General features: G+C 33.9%; 1 protein-coding gene across 1 annotated transcript in view; it reads left to right on the top strand.

The window, feature by feature from the left end:
• HDX (highly divergent homeobox) overlaps window positions 1-25,085 on the top strand; it is a gene marked incomplete at its 3' end in the record, with an annotated part of 247,893 nt that overhangs the window by 39,011 nt on the left and 183,797 nt on the right. The window contains exons 2-3 of the mRNA XM_080795710.1: window positions 15,575-15,721; window positions 22,061-23,176. Of these exons, the coding sequence (XP_080651836.1) occupies window positions 15,575-15,721; window positions 22,061-23,176 (1,263 nt within the window). The remainder of the gene's footprint in view (window positions 1-15,574; window positions 15,722-22,060; window positions 23,177-25,085) is intronic.

Raw genomic sequence — 25,085 nt, 5'->3', positions numbered from 1 at the left:
TCCTTGATAATGCTGTTGAACATTTTTTCATGTGTCAGTTGACTGTATATCTTCTTTGAAAAAAGTGTATATTCAGGTTCTCTGCCCATATTTAATCAGATTATTTGTTTTCTTGTTGTTGAGTTATTTAAGTTCTTTATATATTTTGGATATTAGCTCCTTATCAGATATATCATCTGCAAATATCTTTTCCCATTTATTTTAAAAGTAAAAGTTTTTAACTGTCAATCCCCTTCACCTATTTTGCCTACTCCCCCACATGCCATCCACTCTGGCAACCAACTATTTTCTTATATTTTTTTGCTTTTGTTCGTTAATTTATTTGTTTTTGTTTTTTTTGTTTTTTGTAGATTCTACATGTAAGTGGAATCATATGGTATTTACCTTTCGTTGTCTTTTCATTTTCTTGGTGGTTTTCTTCACTGTGCAAAAGCTTTTTAGTTTTAGGTAGTCTTGTTTATTTTTTCTTTTGTTTCCCTTTCATGGGAAACATGAGACATATGCAGAAGAATTTTGCTAAGATCAGTGTCCACGAGCTTACTACCTATATATTTCCTTTTAGGAATTTTATGGTTTCAGGTATTACATTTAGGTATTTAATACTTTGAGTTTATTTATATGTGTGTTTAAGAAAGTGGCCCACTTTTGTTCTTTTCAATATAGCTGTCCAGTTTCCTAGAACCATTTATTGAAGAGACTGTTTTATTCCCCAAAATACATTTTTGCTTCCTTTGTCATAGATTAATTGACCATGGAAACATGGATTTATTCCTGAGCTCTCAGTTCTGTTCCATTGATCAATGTGTCTATTTTTGTGCCAGTACCATACCGTTTTTATTACTATATATATTTTTTGTAATATCGTTTGAAATCTGGGACTATGATACCTCCAGGTTTGTTTTCTCTCAATATCCCTTTGGCTATTCAGGGTTTCTTGTGGTTCCATACAAATTTTAAGATTTTTTTATACTAGTTCTGAGGAAAATACTGTTGGTATATTAATAGGGATTGTATTTAATCTGTAGATTATTTTGAATCATATGAACATTTTAACAACATTAATTCTTCCAATCCATGAATATGCTATGTTTTTCCATTTATTTGTGTTATGCTCAACTTCTTTCTTTCTTTTTTTTTTAAGATTTTATTTATTTATTTGACACACAGAGAGAGATCACAAGTAGGCAGAGAGACAGAGGGAGGGGGGGAAGCAGGCTCCCTGCTGAGCAGAGAGCCTGATGCAGGGCTTGATCCCAGGACCCTGGGATCATGACCTGAGCTGAAAGCAGAGGCTTAACTCACTGAGCCACCTAGGTGCCCCAATTTCTTTTGTCTGTGTTGTATGGTTTTCAGAGTACAGGTCTTTTACCTCCTTGGTAAAATGTATTTTTACATATTTTAATCTTTTTGATGTAGTTGCAAATGGGACTGTTTTCTTCATTTTACTTTCTGCTATTTTGTTATTAGTGTATAAAATGTAACATTTCTGTATATGAATTTTGTGTCTTGCAACTTTGCTGAATTCATTTATTAGTTCTAATAATTTTTGGTGGACTTAGGTTATCTATCATGCCATCTACAAATAGTGACAGTTCTACTTATTTCTTACCAATTTGGAGGCCTTTTATTACTTTTTCTTGTTTGACTGCTGCAGCTAGGACTTTCAGTTCTATGTTGAATAATTGGTGAGAGTAGACATCTTTGTGTTCTACCTTATCTTAGAAGAAAAGCTTTCAGCTTTTTACTGATGAGTATGACATTAGTAGTGGGATTGCTATATATAGCCTTTATTATTTTGAGCTGTGTTTCTTCTATATCCACTTTATTAAGAATTTTTATACTAAGTGTTTGCTGAATTTTGTCAAATGCTCTTTCTGCATCTGTTGAGATTATTGTATGATTTTTATCCTTCACTTTGTTAATGTGCTTTATCACTTGATTGATTTGCATATTTGACTGTCTTTGTATCCCTGGAATAAACCCCACTTGAATATGGTGAAAGATCCTTTTAATGTATTTTTGAAGTTGGTTTGCTAATATTTTATCCAGGATTTTTGCATCTGTGCTCATCAAGGATATTGGTCTGTAATTTTCTTTTCTTGTAGTGTCTTTGGTTTTGATAAAAGGTTAATGCTGACCTCATAGGATAAATTAGGAATGATTCTTTTTGTTTTTCTATTTTTTTTGGAATAGAGTAGGATTGGTAGTAACTCTTCTTTAAATATTTGGTAGAATTCACCTGTGAAGCAAACTGGTCCTGGAATTTTGTTTGTTGGGATTTTTGTTGTTGTTGTTATTGATTCAACTGTATTACTAGAAATCAGTCTTTTCTTTTTTTTTTTTAATTTTATTTATTTATTTGACAGACAGAGATCACAAGTAGGCAGAGAGGCAGGCAGAGAAAGAGGAGGAAGCAGGCTCCCTGCTGAGCAGAGAGCCCGATGTGGGGCTCGATCCCAGGACCCTGGGATCATGACCTGAGCCAAAGGCAGAGGCTTTAACCCACTGAGCCACCCAGGCGCCCATAGAAATCAGTCTTTTCAAATTTTTTATTTCTTCCTGAATCCGTCTAACAAGATTGTATGTTTCTAGGAATTTATCAATTTCTTCTAATTGTTCAATGTATTGGCCTGTAATTTTTCATGATAGAACCATAATCCTCTGTGTTTTTGTGGTATCAGTTGTAATTTCTCTTCTTTTGTTTTTTTTTTTAATTTATTTGAGTTCTTTATCCTTTTTCTTAATGATTTGGGGTAAATCAATTTTGTTTATCTTGTTAAAGAACCAGCCCTTGGTTTCATTGATTTTTTTTTTATTTTTTAGCTTCTATTTCATGTATTTTTGCTCTGATATTTATTATTTCCCTCCTTCTGTTAGCTTTGGGCTTTGTTCTTCTTTCTCTAGCTCCTTTAGGTGTAAGTTTAGGTTGTTATTTGACATTTTCCTTGTTTCTTGAAGTCGGCCCTTGCTATAAATTTCCTTCTTTTTTTTTGTGACTTTTCCTTTTTTTTTTTTTAATAAACATATAATGTATTTTTATCCTCAGGGGTACAGGTCTGTGAATCGCCAGGTTTACACACTTCACAGCACTCAACATAACACATACCCTCCCCAATGTCCAGAACCCCACCCCCCTCTCCCGACCCCCCTCCCCCCAGCAACCCTCAATTTGTTTTGTGAGATTAAGACTCTCTTATGGTTTGTCTCCCTCCCGATCCCATCTTGTTTCATTTATTCTTCTCCTACCCCCAACCCCCCATGTTGCATCTCCACTTCCTCATATCAGGGAGACCATATGATAGTTGTCTTTCTCTGATTGACTTGTTTCACTAAGCGTAATACCTTCTAGTTCCATCCACGTCATCACAAATGGCAAGATTTCATTTCTTTTGATGGCTGCATAGTATTCCATTGTGTATATATACCACATCTTCTTTATCCATTCATCTGTTGATGGACATCTAGGTTCTTTCAATAGTTTGGCTATTGTAGACATTGCTGCTATAAACATTCGGGTGCATGTGCCCCTTCAGATCACTACGTTTGTGTCTTTAAGGTAAATACCCAGTAGTGCAATTGCTGGGTCATAGGGTAGCTCTATTTTCAACTTTTTGAGGAACCTCCATGCTGTTATAAATTTCCTTCCTAGAACTGCTTTTGAAAGCTCCCAAAGATTTTGGACCATTGTGTTTTCATTTTCATATGACTCCATGTATTTTTTTAATTTCTTCCTTAATTTTTTTCCTTGTATAGTAACACGTTGTTTGGCCTCTATGTGTTTGTGTTTCCAGACTTTTTTCTTGTAATTGATTTCTAGTTTCATACTGCTGTGATTGGAAAAGAGGCTTGATATGATTTCAGTCTCCTTAAATTTACAGAGACTTGTTTTGTGGCCTAACATGTGATCTATCCTATAGAAGGTTCCATGTTCACTTTAAAGAATGTGTGTTCTCCTGTTTTTGGATGGAATGTTCTTTACATATATGTTAGGTTCATGTAGTCTAATGTGTCATTCAAAGTCACTGTTTCCTTGTTGATTTTCTTTCTGGATGATCTACCCATTGATGTAAGTGAAGTATTATAGTCCTCTACTATTATTTTATTACTATCTATTTCTCCTTTTATTTCTGTTAATATATGTTCTATATATTTAGTTACTCCTGTGTTGGGTGCCTAGATATTTACAATCATTATATCCTTTTTTTTTTTTTATTGATCCCTTTATTATTATGTCGTGCCCTTTGGTTAGCTATTGCTACTGTCTTTGTTTTAAAGTCTATTTTATCTGATATGAGTATTGCTACTCTGGCTTTTTATTCACAATTTGAATGGCATATAATTTTCCATCCCAATTTATTTATTCATTTATTTGTTCATTTGTTTATTTATTTTTAGAGATGTTATTTATCTACTTGGCAGGGAGAAAGAGTTAGCACAAACAGGAAGAGTGGCAGGAAGAGGAGGAGGGAGAAGCAGGCTCCTCACTGAGCAAGAAGCCCGACGTGGGGCTAAATCCTAGGACCTTGGGATCATGACCTGAGCTGAAGACATACACTTAACCAACTGAACCACCCAGGAGCCCTCCTTTCTCTTTTAGTCTGTGTTTTAGTTCTGAAGGGAGTCTCTCATAGGCAGTACATGGATAGATCTTGTTTTTCTTTTTTTTTTTTTAAGATTTTGTTTATTTATTTGACAGACAGAGATCACAAGTAGGCAGAGAGGCAGGCAGAGAGAGAGAGGGGGAAGCAGGCTCCCTGCTGAGCAGAGACCCCGATGCAGGGCTCGATCTCAGGACCCTGTGATCTGACCAGAGCCGAAGGCAGAGGCTTTAACCCACTGAGCCACCCAGGTGCCCCAGATCTTGTTTTTCTTATCCATTTAGTCAACATAGCTTTTGTTTTTAATTGAAGCATTTGGTCCAATATTTAAATATTTATTGATGTACTTACTGTCATTTTGTTAATTGTTTTCTGTCATTTATGTAATTCTCTGTTTTTTTTTTCTTGTATTCTTGTTCTCTTCTCTTGTGGTTTGATGACTTTTTTTTTTTCTAGTGTTATGTTTGGATTTCTCTTTTTGTGTGTATGTGTGTGTCTATTACCAGATTTTGGTTTGTGGTTACCATGAGGTTTATATATAGCATCTTAGGTATACAGCAGTCTATATTAAGTTGAGGGTACCTTAAGTTTGAACACATTCTAAAAGCACTGCATTTTTTACTCCCTCCTCCACATTTTATGTATGTGATGTCATATTTAGTATCTTTTTTCATTTTGTATATCTTTTGACTAATTTTTGTTACCATAACCAATTTTACTATTTTTGTGTTTTAATATTCTTACTAGCTTTATAAGGGATTGATATACTTTGTTCATTATGTTTTTACCATTCAGATTTTTTCCTTTCATAATTTTTTTTTACTTCTAATTATGGCCTTTTTTTTTCCACCTAAAAAAGTCTGTAACATTTCTTGTAAGACGATTTTTGTGGTAATGAACTCCTTTAACTTTTGTTTGTCTAGGACACTCTTTATCTCTCCTTCAATTCTGAATGTTATCCTTGCTGGATAGAGTATTCTTGGCTATGTTTTTTTTTCCTTTCAGCCCTTTGAATATATCATGTCACCTCCTTGTGGCTTGCAGAGTTTCTGCTAAGGAATCAGTTGATAGTTTTATGGGGTTTCCCTTTTATGTAACTATATAGTTTTTTAGTTCGTGCTTTTAAGATTCTATACTTAAGTTTTGACAGTTTAATTATACATCTTTTTTTTTTAAAGATTTTATTTATTTGACAGACAGAGATCACAAGTAGGCAGAGAGGCAGGCAGGGAGAGAGAGAGGAGGAAGCAGGCTCTCCGCTAAGCAAAGAGCCCGATGCGGGGCTCGATCCCAGGACCCTGGGATCATGACCTGAACCAAAGGCAGAGGCTTTAACCCACTGAGCCACCCAGGCGCCCCTAATTATACATCTTGATATGGACCTCCATATGTCTTTATGCTTGTGGCTCTCTGTAATTTCTGGACCTGCATATCTGTTTCCTTCTCCGGATTAGGGAAGTTTCAGCTATTATTTCTTCAAATAAGTTTTCTATTCCCTTCTTTCTCCTTTCCACTTCTGGCATCCCTATAATATGAATACTATTATGCTTGATGTTATTGCAGTAGTATCTTAACCAATCCTTATTTCTTTTATTCTTTTTTTCCCTTGCTGTTCAGATTAGTTGCTTTTCATTACTGTGTGTTGCAGATCACTGATCTGTTCTTCGCATTCTCTGATCTGCTGTTGATTTCTTCTAATATTTTCCATTTAAGTTGTTCTATTCTTCAGCTTTGCCTATTTTTTTTTTGTAATTTTCTGTCTCACTGTTGAAATTTTCACTGAGTTCATTCACTTTTCTCTTAAGTCATTGAGCATCTTTATAACCATTACTTTATCAGGCAGAGTCCTTATCTCCACTTTGTTTAGATCTTTTTCTGTGTTTTTGTCTTATTCTTTCCTTTGGAATATATTCCTCTGTCTCTTCATTTTGTCTGACTCTCTGTTTGTTTCTGTGTATTAGGTGGGTCAGCCATATCTCCTTGTCTTGAAAGTAATGGCCTTATTTAGAAGGCATTCAGGGGTGCTTTGTAGCACAATCTCCCCAGTCACCAGAACCAGGTGCTCCTGGGGTATCCCCTGTGTGGGTTATATATATATATATATATATATATATATATATATATATATATATATATATTTTTTTTTTTTTTTCTTTTTAATGGCTGGGTTGCAACTACTATAGGCATGGTGGTAAGTGGCCTGGCCGTCAGCCCAGTGGGCTGCAATATATATGCTGCAACTGCTGTGGGTGCAGTGGTAGGGAGGTCTTGTCCTGTGTGCAGCTGGATGAGAAGCTACTGAAGCTTTTATAGGCATTCTGTTAGGCAGGGCCAAACCTCACCTTGGCTGTCTGCAACTGTCTGCTGCCACTCTGTTGCTGCACTGATTGGCAGAGTCTGCCCCCAACACAGTTGGTCCAAAGGCCTGGTTGCAGCTGCTTTGGATGTGCTGGTGGGCAGGGTTTACTCCTGGCATGGCTAGCTTAGAGGCCTGGCTGAAGCTACTGCAAGGATGTTAGTGTGTTTCATTAGTACCCCCTCCTTGGGACAGGAGTTACTTTGGATGGGCACTGGTTCTGGTCAAGGTTACCTGCTCTGTGTTGCAGAGTGGAATTCACTTTGGTTCGGGGAAAACTGATTCGGACTGAAGCTGCCTGCCAGTTATGGAAAGGTGGGAATAGCTTTGGAAGTGTACCTGCCAGGTTGGCAGGTTGTGTGGAACAGGTCCACAGGGGAACTTTAAGACAGGGCAACCTGTGGTAGCAAGTTAGATGGAGAATGTCAGAACTGTATCCCACAAGTTTCTGACTAACTAGGTTGAGGGAGGGCAAGAAAAATGGTGCCTGCCAGCATTTCTTTTCTTAGAGAAATCTTCTGCAGATGCCTGTCCATCTGGCATGCATTGTACAATTAGTCAATAAATCTCTTTCACATATTACCCAGGCACCTTTCAGATTTCCTGCTTCTGTGCTGGGTCTAGGTTATAAACCATCCTGGCTCCTTAAGGGCAGAGACTTAGTTTCCTATAGAACTTGGCTTCTCCTGGTGTTAAGTCGTGCTGATTTTCAAAGCCCAGCATTATGGGGACTAGTCTTTCCAGTGCAAGACCCCAGGGCTGTGGATGCCCAGTATGGAACTTGATCCCCTCACTCCTTTGTGTTTGTGATGTCCCTCCTGCTTATCAGTCACTACACCAGGAGTTTGGGTCCTGACCATTTCTCTTCCCCTCTCAGCCTTTTGGATATGACATTTTCTTAAATATTTTATCTGTGGAATCTCTGTTTTGCCAGTCTTCAGGTCATTTCCACAGTGAGTTGCCTCAGTATATTCATGGGAGGAGATGAGTTTCAGGATCCTTCTGTCCTGCCACCTTTTCCTTTCCTAATCTGTTAAATGTTTTTCTAAAAAAAATTTTTTTTCTGAACAACCAGTAATCTTCTTAGACATTAGACATGAACCTATAGAGGTTTATTTCCCTACAAATGTATATCTTTCATATATTTCTTTGAAGAATATAAACACAAAATTGTCTTGCAATTTGTACCCAGGTAACTATGCGTATATATTTAGCTTTTATGTAGCTGGAAAATATAAATATTAATTACACAGAATTTTCAGTGTTTTTTAAAATAAAATCAATTTTTAATTGCTTTGTATCTTAAGAAAATCATATGATAGGTTGTTATAATTTCTTGTTTCATATTTCCACCTAAGTAATAGAGTCCAATTATATCTCTAAAATGACAGATAAAAGATGTGTACAATGTGTTTCAGTAATTATAGCCAAATAAAGAAATAATGAATATCCTTTCATAGTATTAGAATAGGCAAATGTGTGTTACTCAATTTTATAATTAGTAAATGGTAAAATTTATTTTTTGCAATATCTGTAAATTTTGGGATGTAGACTATAAAATAAAGTAAATATAGAGAGCTGCTTTTTGTAAAGATGTGGGTCATTAAATGCAAATGACAGATTAAAATGACAACTGAGAAAAGATTTATAATAGCAACTCTTATACATGTTCAAATTTCATTAAGTTCAAAGTGTTAATTCATTTTTGTATATTTAATCAAACTTCTTCTAAATAGCTGCTTAATCACATAGTTTTTAGTAGAATAATTTACCTGGTTAAATATGTCCTTTTATTTTAAATACAATTTACATAAAAAAATTATGCAGAGACATCCATTCACATGGACATCATGCCCTCAGAATATTCAAAGATCAAACTCTCATCAGATAGAAGAGAGTCATAGCATCTGTATTCCTTTGGCCATGATAATATAATAATTTTTTTTAATTTGAAGTTTATATACAAATAGTGTGGGAGTGGCTTGATACTCATTAAAACAATTATTACTTGTAGGAATAAGTAGTTATATATAATGTTAACTATTAACAAAAAGTTTTTGCATTGCACATTATAGTTTGCCATGTATTTTAATGAAGATAATTATATGCAGTAAAATAGGAAAGGTTTTATAGCCCCATTTTCCAGATGAAGAAACTGAGTCCAAGAGGCCTACTATCTCTGCTAAGGTGACAAAACTGGTAATTAGTGAAGCTGAATATAAACAGATGTTTCCTGATTTTTAACATAGTGTTCCTATTCTACCACTCCTAAAAGCCACCTGAGCTTCTCCTTACAGCCATGATGAAGTAACAGGAACAGGATTTACCCTCTTATCTTAAATATCTAAAACAAAAAAAGGGAAAAATATATATGAAATAATGGATTTCAGATATTCAGCAAAAGGCAGCACAAGACCATGATTATTGGGAGAAGGGAAACAAGATGAACACTATGAGTGTCTCAGCTCACTGCCTGAAAAAAACTCATTGCCTGAAAAAAGTATCCAGATCACAACAAAAGGAAAGTGAAGCCAAACAGACTGGGATTCTCTCTGTATTGAGGACACAGAGTTTAGAAAGGACAGGGTGGCTAGAATTTGAGTAACAGTACTGGAGAGGAGAATGCTTGCAGAGAGATTAGAACTGCACATTGAGAAAGCTATGGAAATTTATAGAGGGACCCCTCAAGTCTTTAGCTAAATACTAGTCAGCTCCAGTGTGTGAAAAAACTACTGAGGACAAGGAAAGAACCATTTGAAAAGATCAGGCAAACAATCCTAATAGCTCAAATAGGACCCAAAATTGTTTACATTACCAACAGTCAGATGGGAAAACCTCATATTTTATCAAGCATCTGGGATGCCTAATCCTTTTTACATATAGATTTATTTTGATAGAGCACTAAAAGAACAATCTGTAAAAGGTAAAACCGTGATAAGTTGAACTTGATCAAAATTAAAACTTTTTCTGTGAAATATACTTATTTTTTATTTTTTTAAATACACTTTATTTATTTTTTAAAGATTTTATTTTTATTATTTATTTGAGAGAGAGAGGAAGAGAGAGAGAGAGAGCATGAGAGGGGGGTGGGTCAGAGGGAGCTCAGCAGGGAGCCGGATGTGGAACTGCATCCTGGGACTCCAGGATCATGACCTGAGCTGAAGGCCATCACTTAACCAACTGAGCCACCCTGGTGCCCCACACTTTACTTTAATAAAATAAAATGGACAAACTACTAACAGAGAGAAAATACTTGCAAATCATAATATTTCTGATAAAGGACTTGTATCCAGAATATGTAATGACCCCCAAAAACTCAATAAAAAGTAAAAAAAAAAATCCAGTTAAAAAACTTGCAAAATAGGGCGCCTGGGTGGCTCAGTGGGTTAAGCCGCTGCCTTCGGCTCAGGTCATGATCTCAGGATCCTGGGATCGAGTCCCGCATCGGGCTCTCTGCTCAGCAGGGAGCCTGCTTCCCTCTCTCTCTCTGCCTGCCTCTCTGCCTACTTGTAATCTCTGTCTGTCAAATAAATAAATAAAATCTTTAAAAAAAAAAACTTGCAAAATATTTGGACAGATATACAAACTGATATATAGATATATAGATATATGGATGGCTAAAAAACATCTTAGAAGATGCTTAATGTCATTATTCACTAGGGAAATACAAATCAAAACCATAATAATAACATACAATTTTAAACCTATTAGAATGGCTAATTTTTATTTGTTTTTTTTTTATTTATAAGATTTTACTTATTTATTTGACAATGATAGACACAGCAAGAGAGGGAACACAAGTAGATGGAGTGGGAGAGGGAGAAGCAGGCTTCCCGCTGAGCAGGGAGCTCAATTTGGGGCTTGATCCCTGGACCCTGGGATCATGACCTGAGCTGAAGGCAGACACTTAACTACTGAGCCACCCAGGCACCCCTTATTTTTTATTTTTGAAGTTTTTATTTGAATTAAAGTTAACATACAGTATAATATTAATTTCAGGTGTAAGATTTAGTGATTCAACATTTCCATACAACACCTGGTGCTCATCACAAGTGCACTCCTTAACCCTCTGTCACCTATTTTACCCATCCCCCACCTGCCTCCATTCAGGTAACCATCAGTTCTCTATAGTTAAGAGTCTGTTTCTTAATTTGCCTTGCTTTCTCTCTCTCTCTCTGCTTATTTGTTTAGTTTCTTAAATTCTACATGTGAGTGAAATCATATGGGATTTGTGTTTCTCTGACAGACTTATTTTGCTCAACATAATATTCTCTAGCTCCATTCATGTCATTGCAAATGGCAAGAATTCTTTTTTATGGCTGAGTAATATTCCAATGAATATATATACCACTTCTTTATACATTCATCAGTTGATAGACATGGGCTGTTTCCACAATTTGGCTATTGTAGGTAATGCTGCTATAAACATTGGGGTGTATGTATCCATTTGAATTAGTATTTTTGTATTCTTTGGGTAAATAGCAGTGAAACTACTGGATCATAGTGTAGTTTTATTCACTTTTTAAAAATATCTGATAATTGGGGTGCCTGAGTGGCTCGTTCGGTTTAGCATCCAACTCTTGATTTTAGCTCAGGTCATGATCTCAAGTTTGTGAGATGGAGCTGTACATCAGGCTCTGTGCTGGGTGTGGAGTTTGCTTAAGATTCTCTCTCTCCCTCTTTCTCCCCTCTCCCCCTTCTCTCCCTCTCTGAAAAATAAGAAATATCTGATTATAACAAATGCTGGTGATAAAGTGAAAAAACAGACTTATATAGAATATTGGTGAGAAAGCACATTTTTACAGTCACTTTTGAAAACTGTTTAGTCGTTTCTTATAAAGTTAAACATACACTTACTATATGAAATCCCACTCCTAGGTATTTACTCCAGAGAAATGAAAAGACAGAAACCTGCGCACAATTTTTTTTATCAACTGTATTCACAGTAGCCAAGAACTTGGAAATTTCAAATGTCTGCCAATGGGTAAATGTATAAACTGTGGTACATTCTATGCAATGGAATACTACACTGCAATAGAAAGGAGAAAACTCCACATACAGACAACACAGAAAAATCTCAAATGCATTATGCTAAGTGAAAGATGTTAGTCTAGGAGGAATAGAATATACACTGTTATTCCATTTATACAGTGTTCTTCAAAAGTCAAAATTATAGAACCAGATTAGTTGTTGCCCAGGGATGGGATGGCAAGAGGATTTAATTATAAAGGAGCAGCATAAGGGAATTTTTTTGGAGTGATGGATCTGTTTTGTATCTTGGTTGTGATGGTGGTTTCATAAATATATTTGTTTGTCCTAACTCATAAAACTGTATACCAAAATGAATGAAATATGGTTTCATAAATATATTTGTTTGTCCTAACTCATAAAACTGTATACCAAAATGAATGAAATTAACTATATATAAATTAAATATATATATTAAATATATATATAAAAGTGATTAATAATAATGGGTAAAAAGAGCAATGTTAATAGAGATGTATTGGTCAAATTAAAGACATTCAAAACCTAGGTGCAACTCTTTGTAAACCAAAAAAAAAAAAAATCAGTAGTTTACCTAATATTGAAACTTTTAATATTGGAAAGAATGTGTTATACTTGACTCGGTGGTGATTTTTTTGGACTCAACCCATTTTTAGAATCAGTTTTCCAAAAATGAATACTTAGGAGTAAATTTTTTTTGTATTTTTCAAATGATTTAACCAGTTAAGACATTATTAGGGCATTACTAGATCTGGGTTTATGTGTGACATCAGATGTGTAAGAACAATGTTATGTAGAAATTTATCTGAAATGTTCCCATGTGAAAATATGACCAAAGCTATGTGATACTGCTAAGGGGAAGTCGTTCTTAAAAGCTTCATTTTTCAAGTACTCCCGAGACAATAAATTTATATAACATTTTACTCAGTGCTCTGCTTGTTTGAATAGAACACACTGAACATAAACCTTTCTGTGGCTCAGGATCTTTATTAAAACACTGAATCCCAAAGCTGAGGGCAACCTGAGAAATCCCATATCTGAATATGATAAAATGAAGAGCCTAGTCATACTTACAAGTATGTTACAATTATAGCATGCTTTAAAATGTAAGAAAATGAGCTCCCAAATCCTTAATTATTTGTAAAAACCCAGACTGGTAGGTCGTACAAGTCGTATATTCTAGCATTTTACAGATTAGCAAATAGAGGCTCATAAAATTTAAGTGACTTGCACACTAGTCCACAGTGGAGCTAAGTGTAGCACACAGGTCATCTTATTCCTATGTGCTATCATGTGCTAAATGAGTCCCACATCGCAAAGGTATTAGATTAGTAAGTCTTGGTGTAAGGCTAATGACTTGTTATTTCAGTATTTAATTCCTTAATTCAGTTACCCTCTGTACCTCAACCAAACAAACCTCGATTTCCATGAAACCAATGGGTTGCCATTTTATTTCTGCAGATATAAGAACTGGACTTTTAAAATGAAGGTTTTTACAATTCTCTTCCTGATTTTTGTGTAAATGATTAATAACTTTGTCTATGCCGTCATTCAATATCTTGCCACTTCACAGGACAAGGTACCTAGGGTAGGTAGAGATAATGACAAGTTATCTTGGTTATAAGGTTTTTATCTAGTTGTTGTGATAAAGAATAAATGTCCCATGAACACTCACTCTCTTGAGCAAGGTGGCCTTCTTGCTGTTGCTATGAATTTAAGAAAGAAACTGAAAAGGTCACAGCATTGTCTCCTGTCAGGATGTAGACTCCAGAAGTCGATTTAGTGCTCAGCATCGGTATTTGGCTGTTGTTATCAGTGAGGGAGAAATTGCTGTGCTTTTTAATGCTTATACCATACTTGAGTACATGTTGCTGTTGTAGCTAGCCAAATAGGAAAACACTTGTATATTTTACAGCTGTATCATCACACATGAGGATCACTCATATCTTGTACTCTAGGATTTTTTGTTTTTGTAATTATAGCCCTGCAGAGAAGGATCAGAACCATTACCCTCATTATGCATCAGTGAAATTGAAGTTTATGGCCCTCCTCAGAACTCATTCCAAAGCACTTTGCTTCTAAACGCACACGAGATGACATATTTTAGGTATTTGCCCTCTACTTCCCGGCTCCTCTCTTGACTGTAGCTGAATTATTTAGGAAAAGGAATTCCAAATTGCTCGAAAAAGTGACAGCCATGATAGTAAATGTTGCTTTGATGGATACCATCACTACCCTCAGGCCCAAACATCCTTGAAAGTTTGGTCACACGGCACAATGTGATCCCCTTCAGAAAGTTAGTGGAGTTATTTTATTCCTGAAGTTTCAGGGACTATCAACTTATCTTTTCTGCGTCCTCTCCCACATCTGATTTTCTATAATTGGATTTCTTAACATTAGATAGGAAGATGTTTGTGTGGGCAGGAAAAAGATTCAGGTGTACAAATGGCAATAGACTGCTATATGACTGTCTTTAATTCCTTTATTGTTCAATATATTCAGAGAAAGGAAAATTATTTTTATTTCCACGTCAGTGTACTTGGTTGTTTTCATACCCAGTATACTAGAATGATTTCTGCTTGGTTTGGCTTATAGTGTTTCTGTCATTGCTGTTTTCCTAATTTTGAAGGGACAATTTCCTTTGGAAGGGTTTTTTTTTTTCTTTCTGTCAACTTTTAGGAATAACAATTTCAGTATAAACACTTTAAATAAGAACCAGAAGTTGCCTTAATCTAATTACAAGGGTTCTTTTTCATTAAACGCACTACTAGAATTCATCCTTTTTAAGAAAAAAAGAGTTTGACCTGCTTTTTATTGTGAGTTTCACAGGTTGTTTTCTCTCAATATTAAATACTTTGTGTATTGGCAGAAAGGATAAAGTGCGTTTTTAAATTTCTCTTGTGTAATTATGATGCTGTCAGTTTAATTAAAAGTACGTAGTTTTTACACAGTTTCCTTTTAGTAAAATGCACATGATTTTGAACTTTGATTTATATACGATAGTTATCAAGAATAATTAATTTGGTTAGTATTGCCTAAAGCAGAGATATTTTGAGTTACCAACACTTCCTATTTATTTTTAAGCTTTTTAAAGAGAGGTTTTGTTTTTATATATACAAAGAACCCCTTTATTCAAGAAAGGAAAAATAAAAACACCTCTTTGTTTCAGAGCACAGTTTCTAGCTGTAAGACATATGCCAGATGCCTTGTTTGACAAAGAACAGTGAGTGTTCCTGTTGATAACTGCCCATGAATGTATGGCTACCACCATCTCTGACTTTACTAGCCAAAAATATTTATTTCAGTGAAAAAACCTTTACTTCCCAATGTACCAACACTAACCAGATAAGGTTTTCCTCTCTCTCTCTATTTTTGTCCTTAAAGTTGTTACTTATTCTGAACAAATTTAATAAGCATTTGCATTATATATAATTGTCACTTAGAACCTGTTTCCCTTTGGCAAACAAATTATTGCCCATTACTGGGAATTAGTTCAATTAAATAAATTTTGCAGCTTTGAAGCACTGAAACTGTATCAAAAATTGGTAGCATGCAAACTCTGCATACACCCAACTCTTATTCCAATTTTCAGAGTATCTTCTTTTATTTTTAGATGAATCTACGTTCTGTATTTACTGTAGAACAACAAAGGATTTTACAGCGTTATTATGAAAATGGAATGACAAATCAAAGTAAAAATTGCTTTCAGCTCATATTACAGTGTGCACAGGAGACTAAGCTGGACTTCAGTGTAGTCAGGGTAAGTATTGAGGCTGTGATTCTTGAATTTATAGCTTTTTATAAGTGATAATTGCTTCATAGGAGAAAAACTATCAGAGTATGAAGTCACTAACGTTATAAACAGTTTCATTTCCCTGATATAAAAATACTACTTTCTTAAAAAATAATAAATAGAGCTAATCATTTAGTATGTGTTTGTTTCTGTAAATACCTTGAAAACACTAAAACTTTTGCATTGTAAACATAGCTTTAAAAAAATCCCAATCCTTTGAACTAATGAATACTTTTAAGATTAGTTGCTTATCCTGTGCCTTCTTTAAACCCAAGATTAATTTGGAGATAACCCACCAAAATTATATCAGTAACACAGGCATTTACCAAGGGACTATTGTGCACCTAGAATATTTCCTTGGTGTATTTGAATTTTTTGTCAGGCATTTTTGACTTCAGTATTTTGGGCTTTTTTTAGGAAAACTGGGCCTTTTTAATGAATACCCGGCCTTTTTTATGAATACCCACTCCTTATCCTAAGTAAAACGCATGGATTTTAATGGGTTAATTAACGAGTAAGAAACAAGAAATCCAATGGGAGGAAATTTTCCTTTATCACAACCATAGTTACTCAGCTGTAAAAATCAGAGCCCTTAAACTTCTTTGAAAGACAATGAGAAGGTGATGGAGAGGAGACGAGACAAATCTAACAGAATTAGTTACAGATTTTATTGGAGTACATAGGTCCTTTCATGTTTGTCTGAACATGGTACAAATACTCCTGGCTTGAAAACTTACGGATTCACAGATTGACGACTTTCTCATCCTTGTCATTCATTAGGCTACTTTGTCAAAGAGAATCTAGGACATCTGTTTTTAGGTTTATTTCTTTTGGAAGAACTTTCAAAAGACCCTAATTATAAAAGAAATCTCTTGATAAGCAGAATTCTTTGGAAAAACTATTTCTTAAAGACTAAAGGATATATTCACCTTTGAACAGGGAATTATGATACCAATTCTAAGGAATTATCACATGATATCTGTTTTTATGTGCTGATATCAATCATCATATTCAGATTCGTGTAAGAACTAGAAATATCTTCTTCCTATTTGTAGATATAAATTCTCTATTTGAATTTACAGCTCAAATTTCTTCTTTACTATGAATTCTAGACTATTTTTTTTTGTACCAGATTTGGTAAAATTGTGCCATAAATAGTTGATAAAATATTTATATTACTATAATATATTAATATTTTAATAATTAATAATATATCACATTATGTAATATATATTATTATATCATATGTTATATTGTATATAATATTTATATAATGATTATTATTTTACAATTATATTTTTATATATTTATATATAATCATATTTTAAACATATAATGTGATTTTATAGTATATAATAACTATTATATATTATATATTGTATTATATATAATGGATATATAATAAATAATAATTAACATTGATTATAAATAATATAATTAATTAATGTAATACAATAAAATTTGATAAAATAAGAGAAAGCATGTTTTAAGGTCAAAGGTTGTCCTGGTATATTCAAGTTCCTATTTCCCTTTAGTAAATCTCATAGAAAAATGTTTAATTTCCTTAGAAAAAATAAATTTTATATTTCAAATTGACAAGATTGCATTTTACAAGTACAAACTCATTTTTTTGGAATAACTGTTTTTCTTTTTTCCTCTTATTTTTTCTTCCTTTTTCCTTTTATTTTATCATTACTTAAAAGTGAAAAGCGTTATCAGATAGCTTCTTAGGTACTTTGTGATGGTTCATATTTCCAGTTTGTTATTGCAATAACTTACTTGATTGTACTTGAATATTGACAGTGCTGGAATGCAAACATTTATATTTATACTCCAAATGGTATGAAATCTAAAACAAACAATTAGAATGACAGAAATAAATTCATAGGTTTTAAGCTTATAAGTAAAATATTACTTAAGTTTTAAGGACTTGCGTAAAACAGATTCATTCTCTCTGTTCTAAAAGAGTGTATATTGTACAGAAATTGAGTCTTCCTAATCTAAATTCCAGCACAATTTTGGTTGCTTTCTGCAGTCTGAGAAGGGAGTTGTTTATAGATTCATTATTATATAACCTCCCTTTTCTTCAATATTTTCCTAGGTGTATATGTTGTACTTGAAAAAGAACTTACTTTATTATTTTAATATAATATTTGTTGTGTTTTTCCTCAGAACTCAAATCTTATGGTACTAAGAAACTGATCCCAATGTAAAATGAACTTAAAAGGCTAAAACATATGCAAAAATAGAGTAAAGGAACAGAGAATCAAAGGAGATATAGAAAAAGGAAAAGAGGTTTGGAGACAGTGAATTTCATTTGATCTTAGCCAAAAGACTGAGAAGCAATGGAGACTGAATTTCAAAGAGAGAACTGAATGAGAATTTTATGAACTGATGACCTAGTGTCATTCTTTCTTTTTTATGTAGTGTTGCTTTGTTATTAGTTATAGACCCCAGATTCTCATCATATCAATTTTGTTTGACCCATTTTCTCTCTCAACCAATGAGACATTTGGAATGAAAATCATTTACATCCTATGAGCACTGGTAAACTTTTGATCCTGTAATTGAATGGCTTTAAGTAAAATTTAATTCAGTTACTGGGAATGCTCAGGGAATAAATTTTCTTTATTTTCAGAATTTTAAAAATATTTCTTGAGTATATACTTTCTCACTTTAACTTCAATGGAAAATATTGAAAATCATTGAACCCTTACTTTTTGACTCACAGTTTCATTATGAAAATGAATTATTACATTGTGCTGTAAAATGGTAATGCTTATAACATGGTTAGCTATATGGGGTGATTTTATCCTTCACTAAAGAACTCCAAACTATTTAATTATTTCTCACATTAATTCTCTTATGTTTTTCCTTGACCTTTTTAGTGAGCAAAATTTCATGAACATTCTCTTTCAGTGCCATCTAGTTGCCTCCAATAACAATTACTGTCACCAATGCTCTGCTTAGTATTTCTAATTTGTTACAGATGAGAATACCAGATTTGGTGAAATCATATATAAAGTAGGAGAAGGTGTGTTTTAAGGTTTAGGGTTGTGCTTTTAGCAAGGCCCATGTATCCTGTGATATCTGTGTTGGCTGTGTTCTGGACAAGTGAGATTGTCAGATAGCTGAGCTTCATACACACACGATATTCTACTGCATTTTACTTTTTTATGAGTATGTAATGTAAATATCTAAAACTGTGTAAGTAACTATATATAGAAATATATTGTAAATTTATGGCTTTTTTATTTTTATTTTTATTTTTTTTATTTTCAGCATAACAGTATTCATTGTTTTTGCACTACTCCCGGTGCTCCATGCAATACATGCCCTCCCTAATACCCACCACCTGGTTCCCCCAACCTCCCACCCCCTGCCCCTTCAAAACCCTCAGGTTGTTTTTCAGAGTCCATAGTCTCTCATGGTTCACCTCCCCTTCCAATTTCCCTCAACTCCCATCTCCTCTCCATCTCCCTATGTCCTCCATGTTATTTGTTATGCACCACAAATAAGTGAAACCATATGGTACTTGACTCTCTCTGCTTGACTTATTTCGCTCAGCATAATCTCTTCCAGTCCCGTCCATGTTGCTACAAAAGTTGGGTATTCATCCTTTCTGATGGCTTATTTTGATAGTTTTATAGTTCATTATATATATGAACAATTACAGTTCATTATACTTATCATTACTATTCATTATATATATGGACTATTAAAGTAAGCCATAAATTTGCAATTCACTAATATCACTCTTAAACTTTATGCATTAAGGTAGTTATCGTAATGAGAACATTTATTTGTTTTCTTAGAAATATTGCCCAGATCTGCCCCTCCAGATGTAGTACTTCTTGAGTTCAGATGTTAAAAATTCACTAAGTTTGAAAGTTTTTAAGTGTAATGACTGTACATTTTTAAAAATTATGAACAAATGCACTATGCTTCCTATGCATAATTTCATACTTGAAAAGCCATAATACAGTAACTTAGTTTGAATATTTGTAAAATTCACCTTTTTGGACCATACCTTGAAATTATATTTATCCAAAATATTTCTATTTAAATGTTTCTTTTGAGTATATACTTTAAAACCTTTCACTTTTTCTACTCTGCCTCCTTCTCCATTGACATTTACATTTATTTGTCCCTTTGCTTGTAATTCTCACCTCTGCTGTTTAGTAAAACTAGAGTGACTGTAAAATTCCCACAGCCTCATGTGAAGCAAAATAGAGCATCTGCATCTCTGGAACATTTTCCTTGTTAGAGAAATACTAAGTATAAAAATTAAATGGCCAACAAGGATGACCATTTTGGGAGTTTCTTGCCATAGTGGAAGGAGAATATGCTATGAGGTCAAGTAGACTTGATTTTGAATCATTGCTCCATCACTTGCTGACAGGATATCCTTGTATAAGCTAGTTAATATTTCTCAACATCAATTTTTTTCATTTATACAATTAGAAAAAATCATCAAAAAAGCTAATATATATAAAAACATATAATGGGGATTCAATACATGTTAGCTTTTATTTATAATATTACGGCAACATTGATGTTGTATACTGTATGAACATCAAAAACTGAGAAATTCTTGTGGTCTTTAAAAACACATCACAGGGGCGTCTGGGTGGCTCAGTGGGTTAAAGTCTCTGCCTTCAGCTCAGGTCATGATCCCAGGGTCCTGGGATCAAGCCCCGCATCGGGCTCTCTGCTCAGCGGGGAGCCTGCTTCCCTTCCTCTCTCTCTGCCTGCCTCTCTGCTTACTTGTGATCTCTGTCAAATAAATAAATAAAATCTTTAAAAATAAATAAATAAATAAATAAAACACATCACATAAAGGTTAACCAAATACACCCTGCACCATGTTTGTGAAAGGCTAGTTTATTTAATATTTTCACTTATTTTTTAAAAAATTTATAATACATTAATGTGTTTTGGCAGTTTATACTGTGGCATGCATTTTTAAATACTTATAAGTTTTACTGGTCACATTATGGAATGTAATATTTCTTATTGCATATTTTTATTGTATAATCATGATTCAGTGTAATATTACTAAGATCATTATAACAGATTACTTATATAAAAGTACATATTTTGTAATAAAACTTGAATGGCAATCTCTTGTATTATTTTTATTAATAATGATTATTCTGTTTATAAAAGTAATGCACATTTACTATATAAAATTTGGTAAGTAGAGAAAAATACGAAGAAGGAAATAACTACCATAAATTGGTGACAAACTGGAGAAAATATTTGCAACTTGTGACAGTGTTGCTATCTCTAGTAAACAATAGCTTTTATAAATAAACTTAACAAGATGAATACCCCAATATAAAAATGAGTAAAATTAATGGATAAGCATAATATAGTAACCATAGAAATTCAAATGCAAAGAGAAATTATATAACTTATATTAACTCCTAGGCTAGTAAACACTACAAAAAGATAATGCAAGATGTTGGTGAGGGTGTGGAGAAATCAGAACTCCTATACATTGGAGGGTACTTTGAAGGTATCAAAAAGCCCAACACTCTATTTTTTTAGTACATCATTAGTTTTTGATATAAAGTTTAATGATTCATTAGCACAAAGACGCATATATAATGACATATATTTCAGTATGGTTTATAATAGTGAATAATTCCAAAAATAACCCAGTAGTATCTTGCAATATTAAATTAACCAAGTTATGATATATCCGTAGAACAGAAGTTGTTAAAACTGAAGATTACAAGTGTATATTTGTTTAATAATACTATGAGCATTCTCCAATGTCATTTAATATCCTACTTTAGTATGCTTCCAATCTTTCACTATTAAAAATAAATATATGATGAGCATAATTGCATATAAACTTTGTATACACATATGATTATTTTAAGGATAAATTCCTAGAAATGGATTTACTAGGTCAAGGGATATAAACATTTTTAGGATTCTTGCTGTAGATTAATTGAATGGGTTTTGAGAAAAGAAGCAATAATACAATTCTGTTTTCAAAATTCTTAGATATTTATTAAGAGCAAGTTCTTTAACATGTCTGACCTTATACTTCATTTTTATTTTCTAACCTTATACTTTAGTTACTTTTTCTTTTATTGTATCTTTTTTGTTTCATTTATTTATTTTTATTTCTTTTTTAAAAATTCAATTAGCCAACATATTCGTTTTTTATGTAGTGTTTAAAATTTGTATAGGCCTTACTTCTATGACAGATGAGAATACAATTTATTGCATTGAAAGTATTTTTCCTATATTTTAAGAACATTTCCATATTGTCATTTTTTATCATTACAGACGTGGGTTGGCAATAAGAGAAGAAAAATGAGTAGTAAGAATTCTGAATCAGGAGCAGCAACAACAGGAACTCTTCCTGGTACCTCTTTGACATCTCCAGACATTACAGTCAGAAATGTAGTTAACATCACTCGACCCTCAAGCCAGCAGTCTTCCTGGACATCTGCCAATAATGATGTCATTGTAACTGGTACATACAGTCCAGCAAGTTCATCAAGTAGGCAAGGGACAACCAAACATTCAGATACACAACTCACAGAAGCACATAAAATTCCTATTCAGAAAACAGCCAGTAAAAGTGATACTGAGTTTGAGTTGCACATTCCTGTTCAAAGACAAGTAGCACACTGTAAAAATGCCTCTCTGCTCTTAGGTGAAAAAACAATTATCTTGTCAAGACAGACAAGTGTGCTAAATGCTGGAAATTCAGTATACAGTCACACAAAGAAGAACTATGGAAGATCTTCAGTGCAAGCCTCTGATATGATGGTACCTCAAAAGCCATCTGTGTGCCACCGACCTTGCAAAATTGAACCAGTTGGAATTCAAAGGTCATATAAGCCTGAACACACAGGTCTAGCATCACATAACTTATGTGGGCAAAAGCCACCTATTAGAGACCCTTACTGTAGAACACAAAACTTGGAAATCCGTGAGGTATTTTCATTGGCTGTTAGTGATTATCCCCAGAGAATTCTGGGAGGAAATGCCCCACAGAAGCCTAGTTCAGCAGAAGGAACTTGTTTGTCCATTGCAATGGAGACTGGAGATGCTGATGATGAGTATGCCAAAGAGGAAGAGCTGGCATTGATGGGAGCACAGATACCAAGCTACTCAAGATTTTATGAAAGTGGCAGATCCCTTGGGACAGAGAACCAAAGTACAGCATTGCCTGGACCAGGAAGAAATATGCCAAATTCACAAATGGTGAATATTAGGGATTTGTCAGACAATGTACTGTATCAAAACAGAGACTACCATTTGACACCACGGACCTCATTACATACAGTAGCTACTACAATGTACAGTAATACAAATCCATCACGGAGTAATTTTTCTTCACATTTTGCATCATCAAACCAGTTGAGATTGTCACAAAACCAAAACAATTACCAGGTAATGTATGCATTTATTTTATAAAAGTTTTTTAAAAGTTTTGCTTGGTATAAAAAGCTGTGTTTGATATCCAGTTAAACATGAGACCTGGCTCATTTAACTCCTATTTTGAAGTAATTTGAGAGTTTTTGCTTCAAAGTGGTGCTTTGGGATCTTTGAAGACTCTTGTGCTTTCTTGGTCATGTTAAAAATGGTGAGTTTTTCTCCATGGAATATAATCATGGAAGCTTTCTCCTGACATTTAAAATGATTTTGTTCAGGAAATAGTAGTTTTATAGGAAGTGTGGCATTTCCCATCACAAAATAGGACTAAGGTGACTTGGCTCATCCCCTTTAACATAGATTATTCCTGTAATGGTTTTTACTTGAAATTTGGAAAGCTGTCACTAGATAAGTGGTGCTTTCTTTGGATACACGGCAAAGCAAGTCAGTCATTTCCCTGAGAGATGGTGGCTAAGAAGTCAGATTATGCAGTAACTCAGCCAAATGCTTTTTCTAAAAGTAAATGCTTTATTAAAACATCAAGTGAAATGTTGATCAAGTTTTTAAAGTGTTTATAGAGAAGAGACATTCAGAGTAAAATTTAAAGCAACTTTAGTTCTGTGCAGAAAATAAGTGTTGTTTCTTCACTATTTCACGTATTCAGTTGTTTAGATGTGCTGCAAATAATCTCAACACTGAGGCAGAAGCCCACCTCCAAACATCTCCCAAGACCATAGGTTTCTCTGAAAAAATATGTTTCTGAGAATTTGAATAGGACAGGGAAGTTTGCCGTTTTTCCTTGCTACTGGCTGGACCTTTGTACTGTGGACCTCAGCCACAGTGTTTAAGTTTAATCTGGACTTAAGGTCCTTCCAGGCTCTTTTCAACCAATATAAGAAACCAGTTTCTCCTCACTACCCCCCCCCCCAATCTTATAGCTCCCTGCTTCAAAACAAAGAGCTGTAACAGAGTATAGGAAGACTCTCTCCAGCGCCTAGCCCTAACAAAGGACGGCTGTATCATCATCATTAGTATTCATTTATTACTGAGAATCCACTCATTTTTTCTGTTTGTTATTTCCTAAAGCATGCTTAAAGTAACACTGAATCATACCATTGAGATCTTAAAAAAAAGAAAAAAACTTCCCCCAAGCCAGCTTTAATTCACCTTCTCTTTTGTACTTCTTTTTATACCCTTTAGTGTTTTTCTTAGGAATATTAATGACAGTAAAATTTACCATCTGTTGAGGGACTTCCACATACCAAGCATCATTAGTCATTTTATATACTTGATCTCATTTAATCTTCTGGACATGTAGCCCACTCTGGATATATAGGTATTTTATATATATTTCAATAACTTGTCCAGGATCACACAGCCAGTAAGTCCAATACAGAACCAGTATTCCAACTAAGAAATATATCGTGTATTTTTTTCTGCTTTATCATACAGTCTAATGATTTCAACTGTGTTAGAATTATTTTGAAGCCTGAAAGTGCAGTTTAACTTTTGTTTTTTCATAAGCCAAACACTCCCTTTAAAATAACTTAACCTATACATTTTTATAGTCTATTTTTTCCTGACAAAACTTTTAAAGAAATTAAATTTGTTTTATATAAAAGAAACTCTTGAAAGTAATAAAACTTAGCAAATAATTGAGTACTAATCTCTTTAAAGAAAGGCAGTCTGACATAACAATGAAGAGCATTGACTTAGAGCCCAATAGACCTGGATTCAAATTTAGGTTCTGCCACTTTCCACTTGTGTGACCTCAGGCAAGTGACACAACTTCTCTGTACAACAGTTTCCTCATTTGTATAATGTGGTTAATAATATCCATTTCACAGGAAAGCTGTGACATAATTATGTCACAATCAGTGCAAGGTTACTTGTGCCTTCCCCAGCACATAAACGTTCTTAAACTTTT

The sequence above is a fragment of the Martes martes genome (genome assembly GCF_963455335.1).
Source record: "Martes martes genome assembly, chromosome: X".
In the NCBI taxonomy this organism is placed as follows: Eukaryota; Metazoa; Chordata; class Mammalia; order Carnivora; family Mustelidae; genus Martes; species Martes martes.
The sequence above is the reverse complement of the archived record's forward strand: the minus strand, read 5'-3'. Positions and strand labels throughout refer to the sequence as shown.